A 22,830-nucleotide genomic window follows, 5' to 3' on the forward strand; every position below is an offset into this window, starting at 1 on the left:
AGTATAGACAAATGTATGCTTCTTTTTCTTTTTTCTTTTTAAATTATACTTTCATTTTAAGATAAATACAGATTAACATGTAGTAGTAATAAATTACATATTCAGTATATCCTTTACCCAGTTAGTTCCCCTGATGATAATATTTTGTAAAACTATAATCTAGGATTAGTATAACCAAGATATGTGTATAGAGATGGTCAAGTTCTGAACAATTTGATCACCACAGGGATTGCCCCTGATGTTATATTATAGCCATACTCACTTCTCTCTTGGTCTCCTTTCTTGTCCTTAACTCCTGGCAGCTTGTGTGTGTGTGTGTGTGTGTGTGTGTGTGTGTGTGTGTGTACACACACGCTTGTGCATTTAATGGGGTTTACTGGGAAACAGCTGATTCCCTGGATGGGATTGGATTAGGTTGCAAATTTAGATTGGAGAAGGCTGAAGAATTAATGATAAATGAAGAATTGGAGACAGAAACTTGGTGTTTAGCAGTGAAAAAGATGGGGGAGAGGGAAGACATGGCAGGTATTATAGGATATAGTTAGCATATGACAAGTCGGTGTGTGTGATTGGGGATGTTCCTTGGTTGTGATTTCCTTAGCTGTTTCAGTATTTGCATTCTTGGAATGCAATGTGGCATCCCTTCACAAAGGAGCTACCCAATAACAGTTGTTGATCAGGATTTAAATTTAATATTTTTTATTCAACAAGATTCATTATCAACATCATCTCTAAAATGTCTTCTCATTAAATCTACATAAGGGCTTATTAATTTTGCCCAAGTTTAAATGTGGTATAGCCCTTCAGTGTGGCATAACAGAAAGGGAATGAACTTTTGTAATTGAAATCCAGACTTTGGTATTTTAGCTATGTGGTGTTGAACAAATTAACTACCACCCTGGCCTTTTCCCCTCTAACCTGTGGAATGAGAATTTAATACCTCCTTTGTTGTTGGGCTCTTGTAAGATTCACTAAGAATCATGTAAAGGGTTTGTGTGTGTGTGTGTGTGTGTGTGTGTGTGTGTGTGTACAACTATAACTTCACATGTTGTACAGGCCACACTGTAATTTTTGTAATTTGATTTAAAGTAGTAATTGTGATATGATGTTATAAATTTAAGAACAAGCATACTCAATTGAAACTTGAATGAAAAGTTAGCCTTTGAATTTAAAAAAAGTGTTTCTTTTCTTGTTCCTCCCTTCCCTGACATCCAGGTCCTGAGGGAATCTAACAAATTAGCAGAAATGGAAGAACCACCCTTGCTTCCAGGAGAAAATATTAAAGATATGGGTCTGTAATGGTATTTTTTGTTTTATTTCCTCCTCCTTTCTGACTGCAGATTATTCAGTTCTCTTGGCATGCAGAGAATAAACTGGTAACACTTATTCCCTGCAGCCTTCAAACCTCTAGTTTGTGCTGCAAGCCTCTGCTTGCACCTGGTGATAGTGTTCATGTTTGGGCTACTGGAAAATAGGAAAAGTGAATTTTACCCAATTTCATCTCTGGTTTGTTTTATTTTTTATTTTTTTGAATTTAGGTGGATTTATTTTTAACTGTTGTTGAATTTCATGAAGGAAAATTTTATTTTTTTGAATTACTACATTAACATGGGATTGTATATGAAAACATTGAATTGTCACTCAAGACACATTCTCTCATGCTTTATGTTTTTTTTTTTCTTCTCTGAATAAAGTCAAGTCAGTTTTTGGATGAAAATACTTATCTCCATTGCAAAATAAGGTATTTGTAGAAAGATGCCTTTCTCTGTTCAGCTGGAAACTCAAAATGAGCATCTAAACTGAATTTTTATCCCCATTCTCTAGCTTTATTTTTGATAATTTACACAATACTCACAGATTTTTGAGAAAGAACATGTTTATTTATTTACAGATCAAAATACTTTTTTTAGCTAAAGAAGATCAAAGTAGATATCATTTTCATTTTATTATCAATAATATTTTTTTAAAAAAGGATTTAATGAATGCTACATTTGCCCTGGCTAGGTGTCATTTTCTTGTGTACAGATAAGCCAAAGGAAAAAACTACTACCCTCTAAATGGATGGTCATTAACTGCTAAATTTAGGTTTTTAGCCTTAGCAGGGTTTTTGTCTCTTGTTGCTCTTAACACAATTGAATAACCTTCCCCTGTCTTTTTTTTCTTCTTAGCATTATGAGTACACTAAGCTCTCAATCTGTGGAATAATTTACTGAGCTATCATCATTGAATGTTATGACAATAGTCATTGTCTGCTTGCATTCTCATTTAGTCATTCTCAGAGTTAATAGTCTTAAGATATTAATCCTATTTGTTAGATGAGGTACACAAAACATAGGGGGATTACCTCAATAATAAAGTGATATCTAGCACTGTTGACAGTTTCTTTTTTCCTATTCTGAGCCTAATGTCTATGCTACCTCCACCGAAATATGTGAACTTAACAAAAGACTTTCAAGTTACCATTCAAGTCTCTTTCATTGGTTTTTCTTCTTTAATATCAATACTAAGACTAGACTTTGACCCATTTTCCTTTTTCCATTTATATACTATTTCAGTTGATCATATCCAAATTAATGATCTCTCATATATTGGTTGATGACTACTAGATCTGTATTTCTGTCTGAGCCTCTGTCCTAATGCATGCCTAGTAGAAATATAGGTACAAACCCTTATATTTGTATAGTACTTTGAATAATTTTAGAGTAAAGAGGAAGGAGTCCATTATACATCTAACAAATAGGATTAATATCTTAAGGCTATTAACTCTGAGAATGACTAAATGAGAATGCAAGCAGACAATAACTATTATCATAACATTCAATGATGATAGCTCAGAAATTATTCCACAGATTGAGAGCTTAGTATACACACAATGCTGAAAAGTTAAAAAAAAAAAAAAGAGTGGGGAGGTTATTCAGTTGTATTAAGAGCAAGAAGAGCATTATACATGGACTTCTTCCTCTTTAATCTAAAATTATTCAAAGTACTATACAAATACAAGGGTGAACATATTTTATATACAGACTTATGAAAACTTGTGCTGTAAATAGGTAATAATGAGTATAATACATTCCACTATTGTCATGTATGTAAAAAATAAACAAACAAACAAATAAACAAATAAATAAGGAGTCCAAAAGGGACACATCTTGTGGTGGGTTATAGGATAAAAAGAACAATTTTACTTGTGCAAGTTAGAAAACTAATTCTTAAAGGAATCCAGAAAATATTTAGGTTTTCCTCTAAATGAAACATACTTTGGAAATAGTGGTTAAAAATGTATCTCATACTTGAGCCTTCCTTAGGGAATCATTTTAAGGTTAGAAATGATTGCTGAAAAATCAGCCCCATTTCAAATTCCATATGAAATCCTTCAAAGTGATGAATAAGAAGAAAAGGCAGGAAGTTGCATTATCCTATTAAACATATTTCATGACCCCAAGCTTTCCCAGAAGAAGCCTTTGAAAGGTTCTTGAAAAGTTGTGGCTCCACAGAATTGTACCTTCTTTAATTGGAATGATAGATTCCTTTATAATGGTATCGCATGTACTTATATTTAAAGATTTAAAAGAACCCTCATATTGGTCATTATGACCTCTGCCATTTTTAAATTTTTTTTAATTCTTTAAAAAAAATTGTTCTAAGTAGTTATTCATGAAAGTAGAATACCTTTTGACACATTGTACACAGATCATTGTACTATTTCTCATTCCTCTGGCTGTACATGGTGCAGAGTCACTCTGGTCATGTACTCATACATGTATATAGGGTAATAATATCCATCTCATTCCACCATACTTCCCCTCTCTTTTCCCCTCCTATCCCCCCCCCCCTTTATGGATCAGTATCTGGTGAATATTATACTAAGCAAAATAAGCCCAAACCCAAAAAACCAAAGGCCGAATGTTTTCTTCTCTGACATTTTAAAATAATATTTTTAGCTAGTGGTTTCTGAATTATCCTGCTTTATCAATTAATGCATGCTTTAAAAAATAAAAATGTCATATAGATTCATTGTTTATTTCTTAATAAAACATTGCTTGTGATCATTTCTCTACCAAGTTGGACATCAGTTGATTGGTCAGGAATAAAATATCCCCTTATAATTGTTTTCTTTTTACCTACAATATTTTCCCCAGGAATATAATCAGATCAGTAATTTCTGATATTATATATTTGGGGTATTATATTTTTAGAGATACATTGACAAACTGAACTGGGCAAGAAGACCAGGAGATCAGCAAAGTGGTCTAGGACCTGAAATGATAAATGGTTACTGTGTCTTGATACATTTTCCATCATTGCCATCATTACCAGTGCTCCTCTGCCCGGCTACTCCAGCCATAGCACTTGTTTTATCCAACATGAATAGCAGGCATCTCTGTTTTCTTCTGTTGTGTCAGGGGAACACATATACTTCTACCTCTTCAGTTTTTAGGCATAAATCAGAATAATTTTACAAGATGAGGAAGCTGTTTTTAATAAGTATAGAATGTAAATTGAATGTTTTGCTTTTTAGCCAAAGATGTAACTTACATCTGTCCATTTACTGGTGCTGTAAGAGGAACTCTGACTGTCACGAATTACAGGTTATATTTCAAAAGCATGGAACGGGTAAGACTTGTTGGGTTTGATTTTTGTATGTATGTATGTATGTGTGTGTGTTGTTTGCAGCCAGGTTTGTTTACTTGTGATCATTTTTAATTAAAGAATTTCTGGCTGGGTGCAGCATCATGCCTGTAATCCCACGGCTTGGGAGGCTAAGACAGTAGGATCACAAGTTCAAAGCTAGCTTCAGCAAAAAGCAAGGAGCCAACCAACTCAGTGAGACACTGTCTCTAAACAGAAAAATACAAAATAGGGCTGGGATATGGCTTAGTGGTTGAGTGCTCCTGAGTTTAATTCCTGGTACCCAAAAAAAAAAAAAAAAAAAAATCTGAAAGAAATTTCATTCTTTCTTTTGTTCTTCTTTTTTTGGTACTTGGGATAGAGAACCCCAGTGCTTTGTACATGCTAGGAAAGTCCTCTACCACTGAGAAGATATACTTCCTATCCTCTGATTAAGATTTCTATCTTTAAGTATAATTGTGCTTAGTCTTTTTTTTTTTTTTCCTTTTAGGACCCCCCATTTGTTTTAGATGCTTCTCTTGGTGTTATAAGTAGAGTAGAAAAAATTGGTGGTGCCTCTAGTCGAGGTGAAAATTCTTATGGACTGGAAACTGTGTGCAAGGTAAATTTCATAATGTGTGTAACTTTATTTGGATTAAAACATTGTCTACTAAATAGAACCTATAATTGGAAACTGGTTTTAAAAATGTTAAATGGAAATACTAGAAATATCTTTCTAGTAAAAGAAAACATTGACATTTACCACTGTGTATAGATATTTAATACCATTAACTGCTTCCCAGGTGGCTATTGTACTTATTATGGCCCAGTTAGCACCTTAGCACATTTCAATTTCAGATCACTTTGTTCCTTTAGTTTTTATTATTATTGTTGTTATTTTTTGCTGTTCTATCTGTGCTCAAAGTAAAAGAAAAAACATATGTATAAATCAAAATACTTTCTTGTGATAATTGTCAAAGTTTTGTGAATCTGTTATTACATTATTTAGTAATTATTTTCATTATAGTCAGAAGGGCTGAGTGTGGTAGCTGTCAACCATGTCTCAAGCATAATGTTTCTTGATCACTTTTCTGCAGTCTAATAGTAAATAGAACATAAAATATAAGAGGATATAAAACGAACTGACTTTAAAATCTTGGTTATTTTAAATGTTTTTTCCCTATAGAATTAAGACCATTATCCGTAAACAAACATTTGTAGGGCTCCTGCTGTGATAGTTTCAGAGAACTCCATGGTTAACAGTGATTCTGAGTAATTTGAATAGTTTTAAAGATATTTACTGGGGGAAAACCAAGATTCCTCAAGATCTCAGCTTCAGTTCCCACATATGGATATTTTGAAATACAGTAAATTTAGCATTCTGGTTTTGGGCAAGATTTGTAATATACATTGTTTTTTAAAAAATATCTTTTTAGTTGTAGATGGACTCAACAACCATTTAACTTATTTATTGTGTTTGTGTGTGTGTGTGTGCGTGTGTGTGTGTGTGTGTTTAAATGTGTGCTAAGGATGGAACCCAGTGCCTCACATGTGCTAGGCAAATGCTTTACCACTGAGCCACAATGATACCCTGGTTTGTGGGTGGAATATTATTTAGTGTCTCCATGTTTGGTATTATATTATGAGATATAATAAAGATATTTTGAATTCTTCCTGGGTTATAGCATTTACATCAAATGGATAGTCTTGAAGATATTCTTAATCTCTATTTTTTTCTAAGTGCTCTTAAGAATCAATAAACCAGAACATGAATATCTAAATTCAGCCTAAGCATAGAAAATTGGAGTACAAATAATGGAAAACAGTCCTGGTCTTTAGATCTGACTATAGAGCCTGGATGGTAGCAACCTAACTATTCAGAATTTTCCTGCCAGTAGGTGGAACTTGACTTGCCACTGGACAGAAGATCTTTGGCAAAGTTTGGTTCTCTTAGTTTAACAGGGGACTTATCAAGAGAAGTTCAAATGAAAGTGAGTCCTGGGAAGAGGTAGTAAAGTAGAAAAATGATTTCCAGATATCATGGAAAGTAACAACCTTTAATTAGAATTTTAATGGAAGTTCATGACAGAAAGTAGGCATTCACAGGGAAGGACATATGTTGCTAGTGTGCCCTACTCATGATATTAAGCTTCAGATACAGTATGTGTAATCTCCAGTCCATATGTGAATTGCTGCCTCTAACTGACCTGTGTTGAGTTCACAAGTCCATAAGCATAGGGGAATTTTCTGCCCTCTGAATTCTGCCTTTTTAAAGAATGTCTTGTGTTTCTCATTTCTCCTGGTGAACCATTCTAATCTGCCTCCTTCCAGACATTACTATATATTTTTCTATTTCAAATTTACAGATTTTAACATTTTACAAGATAATTCCACATAAACTTATTTATTCATTAAGTAAAAAGTGATCAAACAGTGATTAATTTGTATCTAAAATATTTTCTAGGATATTAGGAATTTACGATTTGCTCATAAACCTGAGGGGCGAACAAGAAGATCCATATTTGAGAATCTAATGAAATATGCATTTCCTGTCTCTAATAACCTGGTAAAATGTTTCTTATCTTTAGAAAATCATATTATAATTACTGATATAAATAAACTTGATTAGGCTATCTAGAATTTCTGCATTTTTGTCTCTGCTTTCACATTTAACCAGATATATAGTTTAAGTTAATCTAATCTCTTGGGCCAGTTTCTTTAGATATGAAATGAGGAAGATGTACTAGTTCATTTCCAAGGTCCACTCCAGCATGAACATTCTATAATTATATGATCTTTCTATACAGAATATTTCCATGATGAAATGCTATAATTGAACTTCATTAGGATTTGAAATTTCAAATTCATAGGATTTGAAATATTTTCAGTTGAGAGCTACAGTTAAGATTAGCAATTTGGGAGGGAAGTGGGGATGAATAGTAAGTTTCTACCATGTGCTATTAGGAAGTTTTGTGACAGTGTTAGGCTCCCTCATTTATGTAATATTATTTCATTTTCATACTAGCCCTATTTATCCCTATTTTAGAGATGAACCAGGATCAAGTATGCATTTAATTCAAGGGCATAGCTAGTAGAGAATAGACTTGGGAATCAACACTGATTCTCTGACTACGTTTTTAATTGTTTTTTTTTAACATTATAGTTGTTTCTATTATTATGTCTATAAAAATGATAAATTGAAAGCCAAAAAATAAAAAGTTTATTCTGTGTAGTTTAGAAAATATAGCATAAATTTAATAGCTGTTTACTGTTATATGTTATTGTCCAGCTAATTCTATCAAAAGATGTGTTTTTGGAAAATGTAATATTTTAATTATTTAGACGTAAACCTACAAAGCTACTATATAGATATCTAAAGGAGATGTGATGATAAGATAGTATTTGATAAATTTTGTCAGGTTGGTCTGTGTGCTTTGTATACTTTAAAAAATATGTAAAAACTAATACTTTTTAAAATATAGAACAAAAACTAAAACAACAATATAAAAAGGTGCCAATACACAATATTCTTGCAGATAAGTAATGAAAATTTTGAGTGTAAAGATATATTCTGATTCATTACCTTCTTAAATATCTTTTAACTCTGCTTATTATTTTGTAGCCTCTTTTTGCTTTTGAATACAAAGAAGTATTCCCAGAAAATGGGTGGAAGCTATATGATTCTCTTTTAGAGTATAGAAGGCAGGTATGTACTTCTTGTTTTAGGTTTAGTATTTTATATTTTTTTCATTGTAAAGAAGATTTCATGGGTAGAAGTAAACAACTTTTTAAGATTTTGTTATTGAATGAAAGTTAATACTGATTGTTTGACTTCCTTTTATTTTCTTTGAATTGCTTTCCAGGATATGCCAGTGATCTTTTATTTATCTTTTCTTATCTCAGGCTTACAGTACTAGTTTATTTAAAAATATTTAATAGATATAAAGATAAAAATAAATACAGGCAAATTTTAATTATCTTTTATACTATCTAGTATTATTCTCTCAAATTTTTATTTTTGGATATCCTATAATTTAATTCTGAAAATATTTCTTAATAATTTTTAGGAGCAGTTCTTATAATTTACCTCCATATACAGTTTTGAAAATTTTATACATTTTCACAGAAGTCACTGTATACTTCCTATTTTCATGTGCTAAAAGCCATCATTGATTTACTTTGGTCAGTAAGCATAATAAGATTAACCCCTCCACATTTTGGCATTAATTTATCATATTTTATATTATTTTATATGCAGATCAAAATTTAACTGCTGTTTCGTAGCCTTCTCATATACTTATTGTCCTACTTTGATTCAGTTTAATAATATTTACTAATGCCTGCTTGCCCCTTTTATTCTATCTACCATTTCTATGCTAAAACCACTTTCTAATTCTTCACCAATACTAGCAGCTTTTGAAGGAATAATCTCTTTTATTTCCTTGAAATTTTTCATACAACAAGAGGGAAGGCACTGCATTTGTTTTCTCATGGTGTATCCTTAGGATGTAGCAGTGCTTGGCATGTAGTAGACAATATCTCTTGAATGAATAAATGTATGAATGAAGCTTAAGAGAGTATTCTGCTTATAGTTTGTGCTCTGTAAATATTTGTTAAGTAAAAAATACTTTTATTTACCACAACATGTGTGCATTGTGTGCTGTGAGTGTACACACACACACACACACACACACACACACACACACACAAATATATATACATATATATATGCTAGGCTTTTCTTAGGTACTTTGTATATATTAATTAATTTCATCTTCATAATTAGGTACTTACTAATATTATCTGCATAGCATATGAGTGAACTGAGGCACAGAACATTGAGTAATCTGCCCAAAGAAACACAACTACTATGTATGGAAACCAGGATTTGAATTCAGGAAGTCTAGCTCCAGAACCATGTTCCTCACCATTATCTTTTTTTCCAATATCAAAATAACTTTTTTAAAAATTGGGTTTCTGCTGCTAAGAGACTATTACTTCTTAAAGAGAAAATTATCCAGAGTAGTTGTAATAAAGATTTCACTTCTTACAGAGAAATGTGTTTGTAGTTATCAGATAATTGGAAGAATATAATTTAAAAATTAACTCTAATTGTAACTGAAGAGGATGTTTTCATTTAGGTATGACTCAAGGAACATTTGTAGTTTATTTCCTTTATTGATACAGACACACATTATACTATATTGAATGACTTAATTAACATTAACATTTTGCTACAAAAAACACAGATCCCTACATTAGAATGTCTCATCCTAAAAGCATGGTCACCATAGGCACATTGCTCTTCTAGTAGTTTCAGAGATGGATAGTGGAAGTATGAGAGTTTGAAAATGATGGCTACTTCTGGGTTTTTTAATTAATAATTTGTGTTATATTTTATTTCATGTGTAGGGAATTCCAAATGAAAGCTGGAGAATAACTAAGATAAATGAACGATATGAACTTTGTGATACATACCCTGCCTTGTTGGTTGTACCATCAAATATTCCTGATGAAGAATTAAAGAGAGTGGCGTCCTTTAGGTCAAGGGGCCGCATCCCAGTAAGTATGATGCTTTTATGACACTGCAAAAGTTTTAATATTCTACCTCATGCTGAGATTCATGAATTGGGGAATTGGATGCAGAATAAAAATAGCTAATGGCAACAAGTACTTAATAGGGATACTGGAGATGGAGTTATTTAATAAAATGAAATCTGTTAATTTAAATTTTAAATAATAAAACTGCAAAATGAAAACAGAATTTCGTGGTTCTTTACTTGAAAATGTTTGCTCTGGTATTACTCACTGTTTCTTTGTTATATATTCTTTAGTCACAATGATAAATGTTCTTTTTCATTAATACCAAGAAAGAAAACTTTACAAGTTTATAATGAATAACTGGGTCTAGAAAGATCATCTCAAATTATTTTAGGTTCAGAATTTTCATAGATTCTGAAGACTTCAGAGTTGAGCAGATTTACTGATTAAAAAAAAAAACTTTAAAAGCAGGCTTTACTTAGTCCTGTTTTAATGTATTTTCTTATAAAACTGCACTTCCCAATAAACCGTGACTTACATAAATCAGTATATGATTAAGAATTAGACCAACTTTTGCACATGCCAGAGTTGGCTTGAAAGATAATAATTTTTCAGGATACTGTGAGCTGTCCTTTTATGGCGAGACTTTGGATTCAGTTGGAAAGCAGAGCTTCAGAGAGGACTGTTTTTAAAGAAACATTAAAAACAGAAGCATATAAAGGGTGTGTTACCATTTTCACCTTTAAGGTTTTATCCTGGATTCATCCTGAAAGTCAAGCCACAATCACTCGATGTAGCCAGCCCATGGTAGGAGTGAGTGGGAAGCGAAACAAAGATGATGAAAAATACCTTCAAGCCATCATGGATTCCAATGCCCAGTCTCACAAAATCTTTATATTTGATGCCCGACCAAGTGTTAATGCTGTTGCCAATAAGGTGAGATTGTCTTTCAGTAATTAAGAATGTAATTGTGCGTTTCTTAAATCAGATGATTTTGACAGGAGCCCATGTAGTAAAAAGTAAAAAACCACCAGGCTCTTCAGTGGTAAATAGGGAGTTTCTAATCTTGGCTCTTATATTTGATGATGTGATTTTTAGTCGTTATTTAATCTTTTTAAGATTGCAGTTAATATGCATTATAGAAGAATTGGTTAATACAGATAAGCAAAAAGAAGAAAATAGTTTTGAACACCGCCAACTCTGTAACTGAGAAACACCACTAAACTTTGCTTATACTTCCAGACCAGTGTGTATACATATGCATGTATATTTGAAACAAATTGGAATTTTAGTTCCTTTTCTTAAAAATTAACGCTGTGTATTTCTAGGTAGTAGAAATTAATCTATAATATCATTTTAAGCCACAATAACCAATTATACCAAACCATTGTTGGCTATTTAAGCTTTTTGCTTGCTTTTTTGCTATTAGGAACAGTGATTGGAAAATCAACCCTTTAATTAAATTGTGAAAGATGTTCTTATTTCCATTCTGCTTTGCTTTTTGAGAGCATTGTGAGATCTAGCTATTCTTTAGTAAACTGTAAATATATTCCTTAAAGGAAACAAGGAAGAGCATGGCCTCATAAATCATAAATTCTTGAGTTATAGGGCATAAAAATAAAATGAGATAACGTGTAAATGAAACCCTTAGTGCAAGAACTGGTATATATTCTTAGAGTAATTGCTAGTCCTTCCTAAGTTTTATGCCATGGATAAACAGGAATGAGACTTAGGATCCTTCTCTAGGATCAGAGGAGAATATAGAACAGAAAAGTTGGCAGGGTGAAATGTTAAATTCTTTAATATTATCAAAAAGCATCCCTATGCATAGTTCACTGTGCACAGATCCCTGTTTCAATTGATGAAAGTATAAACCCTTATTTACTAAGGTTACAACACATTTTTATTTGTAGTAGCTTAATGAATTACTATATGACAAGTTTATGTAGCCATGACCCATGTCAAGAATTAAAACTTTTTCAGCCTCATTAAGGCTTACATGAATGCTTTGCTCCAATTTCACCTTCTACTCCTGACAAAAGTAATCTCTAATTTTTAAATAATTATTTTCATGCATTTCTTTATATTTTTATCCCAAACTATGCATCCATGGACTTTGTTTTTTAGTCTTACCTTTTAAAATATTTACTCAATAAGTTTCTTAATCTGTAGTCCTCCCTTTACCCATGTATTCCTTATATTTTATCTGTAGATTTCTCATAGCCCACACTTGGCTAGTTGCATCATAATGTGTCCATCATTCTTCTGGTCCCCTGAATTTCTGTCAAATGAGGTTTTTCAGATTTAGATTCAGTCCCTTTAGCAGGACTATAGGTGGTACACCATGAGGCACATGGGGTATTAGCGGCTATTGATGCTCAGTGCCTAGATACATTAAAACACTGATGGTTACAAAATGGTGGTGTTCTATTATTAAAGTATCACTGTGAACTCATGTATTTATAGTTAGCATTTTCTAATCTTTTACAAATATACTTTTTTTTAAAAGAGAGAGAGAGAGTTTCAATATTTATTTTTTAGTTTTTCAGCGGACACAACATCTTTGTTCATATGTGGTACTGAGGATCGAACCCAGGCCGCACACATGCCAGGCGAGTGCGCTACCGCTTGAGCCACATCCCCAGCCCCAACAAATATACTTTTTTTTTTACCATACGATTTATTTTTATTTTTTTTTAGTCATACATGACAGCAGAAAGTATTTTGACATATAATACATACATGGAATGTACATACATCAATCCTATTGTCTGTTCTATTTTGCTGCCCTTCCTATCCCCCCTACTCCTCCAAATATACTTTTTTGAAGTAAAAAATTTTCTCATCTTTGGTCAGAGGCAGGCTTTTCAAGTTATCTTCTGAGTTAGTAGTTACTATGGTTTGGAGAAGTGTCCTTCTCCCTCTAAGGCCCATGTGTTCAGCCTTGGTCTCTAACCCAAAACCCTTTTGGGAGGTGCTGAGGGCCTAAGTTGCGGGGCTAGCTTTAAGAAGTGGGGAGCCTACTGGCAGGTTTTCACGTAGTAGTTGGGGGCATGTTCTTAAAGGGAGTGTGTAACTGTGGCATCTTCCTCTTTCACTTGCCTGCTATGAGGTAAATGGTTTTGCTTCTCCATGTGTTCCTGCCATGATGTGTTGCCTAAGCACAGGCCTAAAAGAAGTGGAGTCAACTGATTATGAAGTCAAACCTCTAAAATTGTGAGCCAAAGTAGACTTTTTCTCTTTATAATTTAATTATCTCAAATATTTGTTATACTAACAAAAAGCTAACTGACACAAGAAGCTGTCTGGTATAATAGAATATACCAAATTCATTAGGAAATCTTGTATATGTTCTGCCCCAGATGGGAAGAACCATTTCTTCAAGAAGTACTGGTTTCTGTTGGTAGGAAATGTTATTTCAAATCATGATCTATTGCTAAGGATGCTCACTTATTAATTGGCTTGGTTCTGTTTCTAGGTCTTTTCAGTGGACAGGTACTTTGTATTATATCTGTATTGTCACAATATATAGCCTTTACATATTTTCACTTTTATACATAGACCTTTCCCTTCTATGTTTTGTTTCTGTAATTAGCTGTATACATTCATCTTTCTGTTTCTAATGATTTTACATCCACAGATTTGAAACTGTTTTTTTATTTTGTTTTGGCTTTTGGTACTGGGGATTGAACTCACAGGTGCTTTACCACTGAGCCACATCCCCAGCCTTTTTTATTTTTTATTTTGAGACTGGGTTTTACTAACTTGCTGAGGGTCTAAGTTGCTGGGGCTGGCTTTAAACTTTTGGTCCCCCTGTTTCAGCCTCATGAGCTGCTGGGATTAAAGTAGTGTGCCACCGTGCCCAGCTGAAAATATTTTTTTTAAAGTTGCGTATATATCAAATAAGTATACTTTTTTCTTGTCATTATTTCCTAAATAGTACAGCATAACAACTATTTGCTTAGAATTTACATTAGGTACTAATATTTAATTAGATACTAAGTCATCTGAACAGGAGATGTGCACAGGTAATCTGCAAATACCATGCCATTTTATGTAAGACACTTGAGCATCCATGGATTTGAGGGATCCTGGAGTCAGTTCTCTACGGATATTGAGGGATAAGGATATTAAAACCAATGTAGCCACTTTTTTCTATTTATGTCTTTCTAGTCCCTCCCATTTTGGGGGGGTATTCTGAAGTTTGTTCTCTAGTATTTCAGCAAGGGTGCAGAGGAACAACATTCTCTAAGCTGCTTGCTGATAGAATTTTTTTTTAATAATGGAAAATCACTTTTATTATATATATAGTCCATGGCTCACAGTTGATTTGCCTGAGTACCTGAAATACATTATTCCATTTTCTTTTGGCATAATGTTTTAACAAGTTTGAAAAAAATTCTCTGAGTCACTGATTTTTGTGTGAATATCCAAAGGATTTTTTTTTTTTTTCCTGCACAACATCCCCCACCCTATCCCGGATTATGTGTTAATGTTAGGTGTTTTGCGTCTGTATTCTCAGGTATACTTGTCTGCTATTTTGTTTTGTAATTTTCAATATTTAAAAATTCACATTTTAATTATAATTCTTAATATTTATTTGGTTTTCTTGACATGGCTCTTTTATTCAGGTATTCCTTTTAAATTTGTGTTTACTCTTTACTTACTTCATCATTTGCTACTTTCTCTTTAATTCTTTTTGTTTTTCTGATTTTTGGGGGGTTTTAAGACTTTTCCTTTTCACTCATTTGTTTCAGCAGAGCTTGTATTCCTTTTAGTCTTTATTTCTGAAGTGATACTTTATTTGTCATTTGTTCCTAAATTTCTGTAATTTATTTGAGGTTTTTCAATCCTATGTTGTTTTCATGCCTGGTATTATTTTAAAAATGTCTTTAGCTTACATGAAGATAGATGGTTTAGTTTTATGTGGTATTGTCTGTAGGGATATTATGAATGCTGCTCAGTCTTTATATTTTTATTTTATTTTATTTTAGAGAGAGTGAGAGGAGGGGAGAGAGAGAGAGAATTTTTTAATATTTATTTTTTAGTTTTCGGCGGACACAACATCTTTGTTTGTATGTGGTGCTGAGGATCGAACCCGGGCCGCACGCATGCCAGGTGAACGCGCTACCACTTGAGCCGCATCCCCAGCCCTCTTTATATTTTTAGATATCTTATATATCTGTCATCTTCCTGCTATTCATTTTAAGGTGAAATTAATTGTCCTGAACTTTCAGAAGGGAAGTTAGATGATGATGGCACACAAAAGTGAGGCATGCCCTGAAGTCTAAAGTGCTCATTTCACTGAGCATTCTTTTGTTCTTATGCAGCATTAAACAAAATGTGAAATCTTACATCCTAGTATTTCTTGACTCCAATTTGTCTTTCCTATTCTTCACCTACACCTCTGCCCCTCCTTATCCTAACTGTCCTCCTGCCCACTTTTATCCAGATTTCTTTTCATTGCCTGTGTCCTGCTCAATTTTCATTATGCTTTGAGCTGAAGGGATACATGGCCAGTCAGATCCAAGAGTGTATAAGGGCTAGATAGAGCTGGCCCTTAAATTTACCTCTGTTGTTGTGTTTATCAGCTGTTAAATGAACAGACTCCTCTCAATTTCAGATGCACTTGGTAAATTAACCTATTGTGTTTACCTGTAGTTCTAAAAGAAAACCAAAGCAAAGAAACAAAACAAATACTCTTAGGTTTTTCTTATCTTCCATGTGTCCACTGCTTTCTTTTGTTTACTCCTGCGTACTGATAAAGCAGCTTGACCTTGTCTGCTGTCCTTCCTTTGTTCTACCTTTTGGCATTTTGGAGTTTGATGGGATACACTGTCACTAAGTTATCTTTAAATTTTTTTTTTTAATTTTATTATTTAGTTATTCTTTTTTTTAACAGTTGTATGGAGATAAAGTGAATTATATCATACAGTGCACTCTTTTTAAGTATACTCTTTAGTGTATTGACAGTTATATAACCAAAACAACATCTGATTCCACAATATTTTTATTCTGTATTTTTGTTATAGATTCTTTGTAGGTGCCACCACTGCCATCTTTCTAAAAATTGCTTTAAAATTTTTGATTTAAAGTCTCTCCACCTTCATCCTGTCTTATCCCCATTTTTTAGAAATAATCTTTGTTACCAGGTAGCCACTGAAACACTGCTAATTTTGTAATTGTGCTAATCATGAATCCAAACTGTTTCCTAGACTGTGTCAAGAAATCTGAACTTCTTTTCTTTTGGTAATATGTCGGTTAGGAATTGGTGAGTTTTGTTGTTTTCAGAGATATGAATTATGAAGTTTTAAGTCATGATCACTTAATTTTATATAACTACAATGGCTTCTCTAGTACTTTTGTTTCTTAAGGGGCTCTCAGAAGTGAAATTTTATACATGTTAGGTAGAAGATAGGATCATATTTTAGTCATAATTATTTGGTTCAGAAAAAATTGGGTTCTCCTTTCCAGTTATAGCTTATTTTGAAAAACACCAAATATTTTCTCATTCTGTTTTGTAGATGTGAATCCTATACCTTTATACTTATTTAAAAATAAGCTGTTATAATTTATCCTGCAGATATTAAGATTAAAATGATGTGAAGAGTCAGGGAGGTAAAGTAGCATGGTTGAACCACACATGGGGTTGCTGCACATGGAACTTAAGTCTGGTGATTTTAGTAGGTATGAAGGAGAGTCTTCTGTAAGTAATTGTTAGAATTTGAAATATGGGTAGGAAAAGTGTTTTTAAACATTCAAATACCTATGTTTAACATTTAATATTTATAACTTAAGGAATGGTAAGTACATATTTTTGTTTTACAAAGAACATGAGGTATAGCATGGTTGTGCTAAGTTGCATCCAATCATTTACATTCTCCCATGGGGTTTTCCTGGGCACCAGTAATGTGCATCTTCTTTTATGTTTTGAGGTATTTCATGGAACTTTTTCATGGATGTCCACAGATAATGGATATATTCATTTATGATATCCTGTGATGTGTGCCTCTTTCCAGGCAAAAGGTGGAGGTTATGAAAGTGAAGATGCTTATCAAAACGCAGAACTAGTTTTTCTTGATATCCACAATATTCATGTCATGAGAGAATCATTACGAAAACTTAAAGAGATTGTGTACCCCAACATTGAGGAAACTCACTGGCTGTCTAACTTGGAATCTACTCACTGGCTAGAACATATTAAGGTGTGTGATGTGTTACTATTTCTCAAACAAGGATTTTCTCTATCCTTTTGTCTGTATTAGCTTTTATAATTGAAATCAGCATAAAAATATCTTTCTGAACAATGAGGAGTTGTTAACTGCTTTGATACTTTTAAATTTGATGTTTGTTGAATGAATTACATTTCCTGTCTTGTGCTTTGGGTTTTGTTGTACTTCATTTCCCTCTTTCTGATCCTGTCTGAATTCTATTCATCCTTCTGATCCAGTTCATTTATCATTTCTTCCATGAAATCTTTGCAGATTATATCCATTTCCATTTTCTCTGAACTCCACATTTTCCTTTTCCTTTCCATTTAATTAGGTAATACCCTGTGTGCTTTTGTTAGGTCAAACAATAGGTGAACTAGACTGAATAAATCATATTTCCTTTTTGTCCCCTGAGGAACTTGGACAGCAAGGAATAGGTACCTAGTAAATACTTGTTGTATGATGTGAGGTTAAAATCATCCTGCTCAGAGGAATAAGGTATAGTAGTTGAATGAAGGATACTATTTGGGCATTAAATCCCTTGGAGAGTATCATGTGAATACTAATTTACCCAACATGCCAATTTAATATTTGCAGCACCAAACTATTTTAGTTAACATAATTATATATTTTTTCAGGTATGGTGTGAATCCATCAGGGCCTTTCATTACCAGATACAACATTCTCTCGAAAAGGTTGGCTGTAACAGAAACAAGTTTCCCTAAGGTTAAAGACATAACAGTCTGATTGGACTTTCTCCTCTGCCAGTCCTCACACAGGCAAGACTTACCTACCATTCACTTTCTTCAGATCTCTACTCAAATATCACCTTCTCAGAGAGGCCTTTCCCAAATACTTCATGCAAAATAACAGATCTACTAGTACTCTTTATATCCCCTTGCAGAGATTTTTCAGTTATGGATATCTGTCTTTTCTGTGCCTGTCTGGACTCCCCCAAGTAGAATTTCAGTTTCTAATATTAAACAGGTTCTTTGTTTTTTTCAGTGCTTTATTTCCCACCTAGAGCAGTGCCTGCAACATAGTTAGGGATTCCATAATTGTTTATGAATAAATGAATGAGCTACTATTCTGGATAGTCCTTCCTGATCAGTCTTAACTAAGGATTTGGGTTAATGATTCTTATGTGTGCATATACATTTGAATTACAGGTGACTTATGTTTTTTAAATGGTCATAAATGACTCTGATTAGTCAGGATTGAGATTGCTTTAAAGTGCCCCATTTCCAGAATATGCCTAATAATTATGATGAAAGTGATCTCATGGCATTTCCCAAGTTTAGTAAATCTGTTTTCTTTATTCTGATCTCTGTGATGCCAGATTTTTCTCTAATTATGATATTATACAGGCACTGCAGAGAATGCTGTATTATACACTTTTAAGGATAGTTTTTGTGGCTTTCTTGGCTATATCTGATTGTTTGATTTTTCACCCAAGACTTTTCCAAGTAAATAACTTTATTTTGCAGAGAATTTCTGCATATGTATCAAAGTAAGGGCCGAAATTAGATACCAGGTAAATTAACATTAATCTGAGAATTTTCATGCTTACTAAAGAAAAGTAGCTTACTCTAAAGTTTATAAGTGCTAATTTTGTTATGTGATATATAAATCTTCGTAGTCTAAGTAACAAATTCTATAGAATATTAGAAAAGATCCAGTTTTATTCCTGTTAGGTATGTGGTTAAGTAAGCATTGTTTTAAAAAGAAAAGATAAGATTTTCTAGTTTTAAAATCAAATTTATGCATATTTTACCATGTACAAAAATTCTGTTTAGGGTTACTTGTTCTTTTCTCCCCATGTTGATATCTGCAAGAAAACTACATTATTAGTAAAAAATTTTAGAAGTACTTTACTTTTTAAAAATTTCATGTAGAAAATATATTTTCCAGCTTATTCTTGCAGGGGCTCTTCGGATTGCTGACAAGGTAGAGTCAGGGAAGACATCTGTGGTGGTACACTGCAGTGATGGTTGGGATCGCACAGCTCAGCTAACTTCTCTAGCCATGCTTATGTTGGATGGATACTATCGCACAATACGAGGATTTGAAGTCCTTGTGGAGAAAGAGTGGCTAAGCTTTGGACATAGATTTCAACTAGTGAGTAATGAACCTTGACTCATGATGCATCTCATGTAAGGCCTGTTAAAATAATAGTCCCAGACAGATTATTTATCCAGTGGGGCAGACTCCTCATATGCTTTGTATTAGAACAGTATTAGGAGATCTTAAGTGTGACTACAACATGGGCTAACCAGGGCTGTTAGTCAGGTGTCTGGCCCAGTGAGTCTTCTCTGATCTCTATCTGGAAATATCAGATACCATTGAGTCATGTCCATGGGTGATTCCCCTCCAAATTTTTGTGAATGGTAATAAAATTACAAAGCATTTCTAGCTTTTTATAGACTTATCAAAAGACAATTGTTATTCTTAAAGTACTTAGAAGGAGAAAAAAAATTAAAGTTGGGAATAAAACACAGCTTTTTTATTATCTTTATGAGGTGCTAAAGCTATAATGATCATATATATATGAAAATCACAGATACTTTTATGGAAATAACAAGATTTTGAGCCCTCTGTGTTATTCAAATTTTATTTTTAGGTTGCTAAATTTCAGAATTGGAAGTACCTTAGGGTTGCATCCATGCATTCCCAATTGGACTAAATAGCCCTATGAATCCAAAGTATGGTACTATAAAAAAGCAAAGATCTGCTTATCAAATGACGTGGTTAATGTAGGCTAACAATTATTCTCAAAACCTTCTGATTTAGTTAATACCATCACTGATTTTATCTAATCCCTGCTTTGGAATATGGAGCAGGGTTCTGTTTGAATTATCTGTGTAAAAGGGCCTTAAAGGAGGAAAGAACTGAGAAACCATATAGATGAATGTAGGGTGGATGGCAGGTACTGTTGAAAGGTTTGAAAAAATTTGTGCTAATATAGTTCCTTCTGATGAGATATGTACTCTTTATTTACTGGCCAAGGTATTTTTAATAGGGGTACTTTCTGAAACCAGTGTACAAAGTAATTGTTCTTTATTAGAGGAAAGTAAATCTCCCAAGTGAAAATCTAGCCTTGGAGGTCTGACTACTCATATTCCATTATGAATCTTTTAGGATCTAGGTTTCATTTACTAAACAAGGTGGTAATCCCTATCATAGCATTTCATGTCAGAAAAAAATCTGGAAGTTCATATCAAAATGTTAATAAAAATATCTGCTTGGTTGGAATTAAGGTGATTTCTATTTCCTTTGCAGTGTGTTCTTTAAAAAATGTTTCTGAAGTTTAAAATATTGACCAAATATTACTTTTGTTGGAAAATAATTTCCATTAAAAATTCCTACATTTAACATTTCACTTTCTTTGCTTCAGAGAGTTGGCCATGGAGATAAGAACCATGCAGATGCAGAAAGATCACCTGTTTTCCTTCAGTTTATTGACTGTGTGTGGCAAATGACAAGACAGGTAGCTTCTCTGGGGTATCCATTCTTACATATCTCCTTTAAGCTCAGAGTCAGAGTTGGGAAATTTAGTCATCATTATCTTACAGTTCACATGAAAGAGAAATTCTTATAACCTTTTCAAGTGATAAAACTGTTATTTATTGACACATAAATGTCTTTGTTTGGGAGTAATATTAAACACTTTACAATTTTGATTCTATTGGCTATTCAGAGAGTGGCATTAGTAATTTGAGAAGTTTCCTCCTTTGCTATGAACAAAAGTGTTAAAAATAGTAGTGTGCTCACACAGAGGCTTTTCTATACATTACTAAGGAAGGTGAATAAATATGCTAGGTAGCCCAAGCAAAATAAAATCCTATTTTAGTAATTTTAACAATTTTAAGGAAAAAATATGTTCAGATAGAAATTATTACAAGGTAGGTGACAGATATAACTCCTTTAAGTATGAAGAGTATAGTTACATAAATATTTTAAACCTTCTAAAAGCTTTGTAAAAAACATTTAATTGAAATATTAATGTACATACACTTAATATTTTGGGAAACATATGAGAATAGTCTGAAAAAGGGTCAGTGCCGTAAAAATATGATTTAATTGTAACTCATTCATTCCCAAACCCAAAAGTTGAATGCAGTTCATCAATATGCTATTTATCTGGCAGTTTGTTAGGCCTCAAACTTTGTTTTAGTTAAGACTGCTATGTGAATATAAAGTAGGGCACCCATTGGCCCTACTTTGGAATAAATATTTTAGCTTCAATAAAATATTAAAATAGATGACTTGTCAATTGTATATTTAATAGTTTTTTTCTTAGCATTTCAGCTTGGGTGGATTATTTTGAATCCTTCTATGTTAAATGAAGCATTGTCATAGATGTGTGTGAGGGTAGGATTTTAACACAGAAAATGTGTGCAACGATTCAGTTTTGTTTCCTAAGTTATGAGCTTTGTGTCTTAAAGGTGGCTGTTTTCTTCCTAAACAATCATTAAAAGTTTATAAATAATTGAATACTACTGCAGACTTAAATAACGTATTTGTTAAAGTAGGACAATTATGTTGTAATTAGGCCACATTCTATACCTTTCCTGCCTATTACCCTTCCTGGTTGGGATCAGAAAGCTCTTGTTGGAAGTTCCTTTATGTTTTACACGTTTAAAAAAAAAATGGGGAAATTATTGCCCAGCTATTTTAGTTTCCTTGTGATGAAATGCCCACTGAATAAGCTATCTTCTCATAACTTAGCTAATACTTCTGTCAAAAGATTGAAAAACTAATCACAGGCTTAGCTTCATGGGCTTATTTAGTGAGCCAGGATGTATTCATTTTTGCCTAGTAAATAAGGCCATTAAAAATTTTTAATAAACACAGATGGGATTTATTAAGGGAAAGAATGGGATTTACTTATAGTCAGCTAGTTTTTTGTTAATGGCATATGCTTGATCTTCTGGTTCTTTAGTTTCCCAGCCACAAAAATTACTCAGGGACTAGGAATTGTCCTTAGTTGTAGAAATCTGCCATATTAACTTACCATTTTACATTCTGTAATCATTCATTTGATTAATTTCCCAAAATAGAATTTTGTAAAATTAGAATATCCATTGACAGGGGCTGGAGTTGTAGCTCAGTGGTAGAATGCTTGCCTAGCATGCATGAGGCACTGGGTTTGATCCTCAGCACTCTTAAAAAAGAGAGAAAGATGCTACCTAAGTACAGGGTATGAGGGGCCTTGATTCACCAGGATGTTCTTTGAAAAAGATAAGTATTGTTGCCTTATAAATTATGTACATATATGTGAAGGCTAGTTTTATCTAGTGTTGATTTTTTCTGGACAAAATATTGATAGTTTAATTCCTGAAAACAAAATTACATTTTTGAAAATTTATAGAAAAACATTATGGGAAGGGAAATTGCCCAAGTCAAAATTCAGCTTCCAGTAAGCATAGGGTTGAGAGAGAGTATACAGAAAAGCACATCATTCTAACTT

General features: G+C 33.0%; 1 protein-coding gene across 4 annotated transcripts in view; it reads left to right on the forward strand.

The window, feature by feature from the left end:
* Positions 1-22,830, forward strand: part of MTMR2 (myotubularin related protein 2) — an 81,646-nt gene that overhangs the window by 55,052 nt on the left and 3,764 nt on the right. For 3 of the 4 annotated variants that reach the window (XM_081281761.1, XM_081281760.1, XM_081281758.1), the window contains 10 exons: positions 1,216-1,291; positions 4,520-4,614; positions 5,120-5,230; positions 7,073-7,174; positions 8,231-8,314; positions 10,021-10,170; positions 10,897-11,085; positions 17,169-17,354; positions 19,272-19,478; positions 20,755-20,847. In XM_081281761.1, the coding sequence (XP_081137887.1) occupies positions 1,246-1,291; positions 4,520-4,614; positions 5,120-5,230; positions 7,073-7,174; positions 8,231-8,314; positions 10,021-10,170; positions 10,897-11,085; positions 17,169-17,354; positions 19,272-19,478; positions 20,755-20,847 (1,263 nt within the window). In that variant the 5' untranslated portion in view covers positions 1,216-1,245. The remainder of the gene's footprint in view (positions 1-1,215; positions 1,292-4,519; positions 4,615-5,119; positions 5,231-7,072; positions 7,175-8,230; positions 8,315-10,020; positions 10,171-10,896; positions 11,086-17,168; positions 17,355-19,271; positions 19,479-20,754; positions 20,848-22,830) is intronic. The other variant, XM_081281759.1, reaches the window with a different exon arrangement.

This window comes from Spermophilus citellus (genome assembly GCF_964194105.1).
Source record: "Spermophilus citellus genome assembly, chromosome: 2".
In the NCBI taxonomy this organism is placed as follows: Eukaryota; Metazoa; Chordata; class Mammalia; order Rodentia; family Sciuridae; genus Spermophilus; species Spermophilus citellus.